The 6,601-nt window shown below is 35.1% G+C and overlaps 1 protein-coding gene across 1 annotated transcript; it reads right to left on the minus strand.

Annotated features, from left to right (window-relative positions):
• Positions 1–551: 551 nt before the first annotated feature.
• On the minus strand, positions 552–5,830 carry LOC143567435 (abscisic acid 8'-hydroxylase 2-like). The gene is made up of 7 exons (XM_077053860.1): positions 5,441–5,830; positions 3,282–3,603; positions 2,677–2,826; positions 1,874–2,125; positions 1,477–1,752; positions 752–870; positions 552–648 (listed from the first exon to the last, which is right to left on the minus strand). Exons 1-7 carry the CDS (start codon positions 5,683–5,685, stop codon positions 552–554), a joined length of 1,461 nt encoding a protein of 486 aa, XP_076909975.1. The 5' UTR covers positions 5,686–5,830.
• Between the last annotated feature and the right edge of the window lie 771 nt (positions 5,831–6,601).

Consider the following 6,601-nt stretch of genomic DNA (forward strand, 5'->3'; position numbering starts at 1 on the left):
AAAAATGCTAAAGCCAGATAACTATAATTTATATTCTCTACGTAATACAACTTGACTAATATAACATATAATTTCATATAGTATCTAGTTCTAACTGATAAATGGGATAATTTATGTAACAAGATTGATGTAGTTAATAGAAGTCATATATATGTGAAAATTACATACATGGGCCCATAGGATCAAAAGTAATTCGTGCATAAAAAGTTGTACAATAGACGTTCACACAATACCACACAAATTTGATCTAGAAAGAATACGATGTAAGATATTGAATCTCAAAAACAGCAGGCTACACATGATGTTTCTTGAACGATTTTTATGGTGTTTTATTTTTATCTACTCTTCATTCACAAGTGATACCCGGGCCGTACCACAGTGACCACAATATTGGACCCCCCCCCCCCCCAAATCATCAATCGTCTCCGCTCACCTATTTTAGTAATTACACTTTTTACAAGAGATATGTGCATCATAAATAAAAGTGCAACTTAATTAGCAGGGTACAACTTTTGACCCCGAAACCAACGTACACCTTAATCTCGGCATTGTTAATCCTCATTTAGCGGGCAGACTTTGATCGGTAAGCCATCTTGGGGTACAGGAAACGGCCCATATTGTATCCCGTCTTCTCCTATCACTTCCCATCTACAGTAACATTATATAAACGTTAATATAACACGTTAAAAAGTGACACATGACATGCTTGATAAGGATATCATAGTTTTTGTGACTTGGACGTCATACTTGCCTAAAAGTGGTGGTGAGGTGATGAACGAAGATGAGCATCTCGAGCTTAGCGAGTTCACTTCCCGGACACGAATGGGCACCATTCCCGAAGGGCATATATGTGTTGGGCTGAGGTGCAACCTGCATGCAAACATTTCAGACGCATAAGTGACAGTATAATACCACAAATCATGACCCAAACCTAGATGCTGATTGAGATTCGGAGTCAGAGAGATAGGACCGACACAAAATAAGAAAAAGAGTGGTCCATTTTCGAATGTTAATGTTAAGTTCTAACGTTACATGTGACACATGTAATGTAGGAAGAGACACATGTAACATGGACTCATGGAGGTCAAGACAAAATATTTGTAGAAAGGGGTAAGAAAAGCCCAAAGCACCACCTTACACGCACTTGCATGCAATTAATTAAAACACGTATATAGCTTCCATCACGCCACGTGTTATTAATATAAACAAAACCAATTTAACATAGAGAATTTCATAAATATATGTATATGTTTTATCATATTACATACAATGAAGTGGAACGTATATATTGTAGTGTATTTTAATTTATTCAAGTGGAACGTAACCGAACATTTATGTTTCTAAAGTTATATATAAGTAACTTAACAAACTTGAGTTTAGTTAGCATGTGACATGCACGGTCATAACAACCAAAAGATTACACAAACAAACAAGCATATGTGAATGCATAAGTTTATAATGCAACATGCAAGTCACCTCGAATCTTGAAGGATCAAATTTGTTAGGGTGAGGGAAGAAGTTAGAAGAGTAATGGATGCTTCTGAAGAGTGGAAGGACTTTCCAACCCTTTGGTATCAAGTATCCTTCCATTTCCACATCTTCTACCGCTTCTCTGTAGGTAAAGGATAGTATACTTGCGACCCTCAGTGTCTCTTGTATTACCCGAGTAGTTAAGGGCATCAGCCTCGTATCATCCCACGTAATTCTACGTTTGGCTTCAATTCTTTTGCACCGTATTACCTCTTGTTCTATCTATGTTAGAAACAATTTTATTAAATAAGTTCTGGGGAGCAGGTAGAGTGTGACAAATAAAAATAAAAGGGAGGTAGTATGTTAGCATAACTCTGACAACTAATATGTAATAACAAATTACCTTGACAGCTTGGAGGAGATTTGGATTGTCATGTAGATATTTGATGAGCCATGTTAGAGCAGTTGCGGTCGTGTCGTGGGCTGCAAAGATCACCCCGATTATGTTATCTGCTATTTGAGATTCACCCAATTTCATCGTTCCTTGTACTTCGTTTGACAGCATGAATGTCCCTAACAATCCTTCACCATTCTCCCCACTCTCCTTTCTCTTCTCTATAGCCCTCCTTAGTTTCTCATGTAGAGCCTTTCTTGCCTGCCAAGCCATCACACTAGATTACTTAATTAATGACACATGTATGGACAAAACAATATATTTGTGTACTTTTGTCTAAGGTTAACTAACGTCGTAATGTGATATTACAAGGATGTTGTTCCTAGTGTTTTAAGGCATAACAACTCATAACCAAAAGCAAAATAGGCAGTTTCTTATGATTGCAATACTAGGCAAACATGTATTTGCTACAAAATTATAGGCAGTCTCTTATGATTGCGATACTAGGCAAGCATGTATTTGCTACAAAATTATGTGTATTTATGTGACTTTGGATACATTTGTAAATAGAATATACCGGAAGACAATTTTTTTTAATTATGCATATTTTTAAGCTAAGGATTAGTAATGAAAGGAAATGTAGCTAAAATTCCACTGCAAAAACTGTGGCAAATATTTCCATAGCAAAATATGTAGCTAAAAGATGACTTTTTGTTGCTAAAACCATAGCAAATGTGTTAATCAGAACTCATGACATATAATTAATGAAAGAGAATTTGGGAATATAAAAGTTGCTATTTTTGGAAAGATACCTTCATTGCTTTATTAAATGGAGTGGCAGGAATATCCAAAGGCATGGAATTGTACCCTTTTTCCAGACATTGATACAAGCTCTTTATTCCTTCAATCTCTGACTCCAAATTCTTCCCAAAAACTGATAGCATTGCCACTTCAAAAGCATACTATAAACACAAACAAACAAATAAACATTATTTATAAGGCTAAGGGGTGTGGGGGGCTCTAATGGGGGCTCTAGTGGGGGCTCCAGCCAATAATATTATGACGTGTGGCAGAGAGAGAAACTGGATAAGGGGGGTGTTGGAGCCCCCGTTGGAGCCTCTGGCCCTGGTGTGGAGGGGCTCCAGCTAATATATATTTTTTAATTAATTCCACACCCCTCAACGGCTCTTTTTCGAACTCCAAGACACCTTTTATCTCTCTTCTCCCGCGACCAGCCTCACGCCTGCCTGGATTTCCGCGCTCGCGCCCCTGCTCGCGCCCCGGTGGTGTGGGGTTAGCGCCCCGGGGCGCGAGCGGAGGGGCTCTAGCGCCCCGGTTAGCGCCCCACACCCCTCAGCCTAAGTAAACAATAACATAAATTGCTAGCAATGAGTACCAGATAATTGAACACACGTACCTTCTTCATCTCAGTTAACGTGTTGATCGTATGATTATGTTCCCAAGTGGGAAGAAATCCGAGTACTATGTCTTCAATGTCGGGAACCGAACCTTTGACTGCGGATGGAAGAAATGATGACTGGATCAGTTTCTTGAGATGTGTATGGTACGGACCTTGGTGAAAGAAAACGGCTTCAGGGCCTATCATCCTTTCTTTGCTCACTGGATATGTTGGTTTGAACATATGTGATTCACTCACCAAAACCATCTTTGCTAGTTTAGGACTTGATACCATCACACATGGGCATCCCAATATGTGTGTTTTGAATATTTTCCCGTACCTATATGGAACAAATTCAAGGAAACAAATATCAATATCATATGAATGTTTTCGTAAAACACGAAAAGACAAAAATGGCCAGCGTTCCGCTGATTATTAACCTCATAGTTATAAGTTAGTAGGAGGTGTAACAAGTTAGAAGTGATTAGTAGGATGTGTTTAACCCAAAACAAAGTAAGAAAAATGGTAAAGATTATCCTATGGTTAACAATCAATTTTGCATATTTTTCCATTTAGGTAAAGTTTGTCATTAGTGGCACTTTGAAAATAGCAATAAAAAAATGAAATTAGTAACTATAGATTTTCAGATATTTCATGTTTACTACACATGAAATGTTTTAACTAAAAGATACCGTAAACGTATACTGACTGCAAAAGATTGTGAAAAAGGATTTTTGACTTTTGTGACTAGAAAGTGTCGGTAATAACCAAGACTTTTACTACTATTTAACTAACAAAAAAAAGATTCAAATCTATGCGATTATTACTAAATGACACTTTTCTTCTAACAGCTGTTGGTACCTTTCTGGTAAAGAAATTGGCTAATTTGGTAATTAATATCAGTCTTTGAGAGGTTGATTTTCTTTTTAATAAGAAGAAAAATGAAAGGGTAAAAACAAAACCTTTAAATACCTTAGATTAAAAGGTTTGGGAGAGCTGAGTTTAAGTCCCAAAAAAAATAAAAGTTAAAAAAAGTCACTGTTAAAAAAAATGGTTTATAGCCAGGAGAGAGAAATGTTATTTTGGTTTCTATAACATCAATCACTACATAATGGTGGCCCGGAGCGGTCATGGACCCTCTATTTTAGTTGTATAAGTTTATGTGTTTTTGTTTGAAAATTTTTATATGTATTGATTCCTCGTCCTCTGATGTTTGCGTTTTCATTCAAATTAATTTCGCCACCGAAGACATATCACCTAAAAACACATAACAGAATTTCTTTCTCCTAGATGGCTTTTGCGTGCCCTAGGATTTTAACAAATAAAAAAATTTAAAAGAAAAATATCGAGAGGTTGATGGTTAGCTTGAATAATCCATTTTTTCTTCTTTTATTTATTTTTTTTAATTTTCTTTTTACTCTAGGATTTAACAATGGTTGTGGCTAAATTTGGTTGATAATAAATAAAAGAACTACATAAGTTCGAACCTGACCAAAATCATGAAAACTTTACATTGGTGATGAGGATCCGGATATGTGACTAATTATAATAAATATAATTCACAGGTTTAAGACAAATATAATATTATAATAAACCAGTCTAATTTCCTCGTCCACGTCAAAACCAAATATATTAATATATCTTTTATCTTAAAAATATAAAAAGTATGTATTAAATGATATTATGAAGTGGTTAAAACCTAAAATTATTAAAAATAAATAATTTGATTGCTAATTAAAGGTGCATGTGATTATTTGAAATGTGAAGATTTTTCTGTGAGTTTAAAATTGAATTTCAGCAAATATAAATCTAGGAAGTGTAGTTTAAACTTGAACTTTTATTTAGGAGACTAAAAGTCACAAACCCTGTTTCAAGTGTCCGATTTTCGATAGAAAAAAACATAGGAACCCGGGTCCTCCTATGTTGCGCCCCGGAGCCGCAATACCAAAGCATGTCTCGTTTTGGATAGAAAAAAAAAACATAGGAACCCAGGTCCTTATCGTTTTGGATAGAAAAAAAACATATCTAAGTTCATAGCCGGCTGGTTTATATGTAATGAATAGATAAATTAAAAGGCCAAATTTTCATGTGACTTCTTAATACAGAATTTGAAATAGAGAGCAATATATAGTTTGAAAATGAAAGAGTGAATAATAATAATAATGATAATAGTAAACCTTTTTTCTCGGTTGGAGAAGAAGGAGTTTGGGTTTTCAGTGAAGAGCTTGAGAGTTTCACCTATGTAAGGCCAACCCATTGAACCTGGCGGTAGCCGGAGTTTCCCTGGTGGCGTGAGGTGGTGTCTCCTCCATATGAGCTTATATACAAGTATCACAAAGAAAAGGGACAGCACAAGGCGAAGAATAGAGAGTGGCGGTGGCGGTGATTCCACAGCGGTGGGCATGGTCATGGTCATGGTCATGGTGGTGAAAATATAGGGTCGAATTTTAAGCAGTAGAAATGGGAAGTTTGTTTGATGAAGTTGAGGGGTGGAATACTAGCATTATATAGAGGGAAGGGGGCTGGTATGGGGTGGGGTAGGGTAGGGAGGAACGATTCATACCGTAACTAAGGTTGCATTAAAATATTCAAATATTATATGAGTTAAATCTATTTATTTATTTATTTCTATTTTGTGTTTGTGAAGATGGATACGAGAAAAGTATAAATTTTTTGAGATCACATTTCTTTTAATGGTGGAGAAATATCATGTATATCAAAAAGAGTGCGCCAATAAGATCATTTTCATATTTTCTCTTATTTATAAATTTAAATTTACATGAAAAACTAGTGTATTTTTTCTTTTATGATTAATTAAATAATATTTTTATATATCTTTATTATTATTTTTTCTCTCTCTTCTATTCATAATCACTTTAAAAAATGTCAAAAAATTTATAGGGTTCTACAGAAACTTTTCTAATATGCATAAAAAAATCACCGTATTTTCTCTCTGCTCTGCTCACAACACTCGAAGCCACTCCCTAAATTATAAAAACTCCGATCACATAATTTGATGGGTAGGATGTGAATGCTCTAAGCAAGGAGATAAAAAAAACTGCATCGCCTAAAAATGATGTCAAAATATAAATAACTAGAAAAGGGTCTAAATTACCCGAGTTTATTTAAGGATAGAAAAAAAATAAAATGGAAGGAAAGAAATATATTATGTTTAAGAATTTTTTAAGGAATGAAATGAAAGAAAATGAGAGAAAGTTGCGTTCGTGAGTTTCATTAAAGGAAATAAAAGAAAACACAAGGAAGAAAAACACGTCTTTTATCTTCAAAATTGATCCATTTTATTCTTTAGGTTTCTTAATCTAATGGCGTTTGTCCTT

The sequence above is a fragment of the Bidens hawaiensis genome, unplaced genomic scaffold (assembly GCF_021521415.1).
Source record: "Bidens hawaiensis isolate Kalapana, Puna unplaced genomic scaffold, B.hawaiensis_p1.1 tig00023405_1, whole genome shotgun sequence".
Lineage (NCBI taxonomy): Eukaryota > Viridiplantae > Streptophyta > Magnoliopsida > Asterales > Asteraceae > Bidens > Bidens hawaiensis.

What these genes read in the sequence shown, in the direction of transcription:
- LOC143567435 (XM_077053860.1), bottom strand. Translation starts at nt 5,685, where the DNA reads ATGACCATGACCATGACCATGCCCACCGCTGTGGAATCACCGCCACCG. An exon ending in TTCTCCAACCGAGAAAAAAG is followed by an intron (nt 3,604 to 5,440) that starts GTTTACTATTAT and finishes TGTTCCATATAG; the next exon opens with GTACGGGAAAATATTCAAAA. An exon ending in ATCTCCTCCAAGCTGTCAAG is followed by an intron (nt 1,753 to 1,873) that starts GTAATTTGTTAT and finishes TTTCTAACATAG; the next exon opens with ATAGAACAAGAGGTAATACG.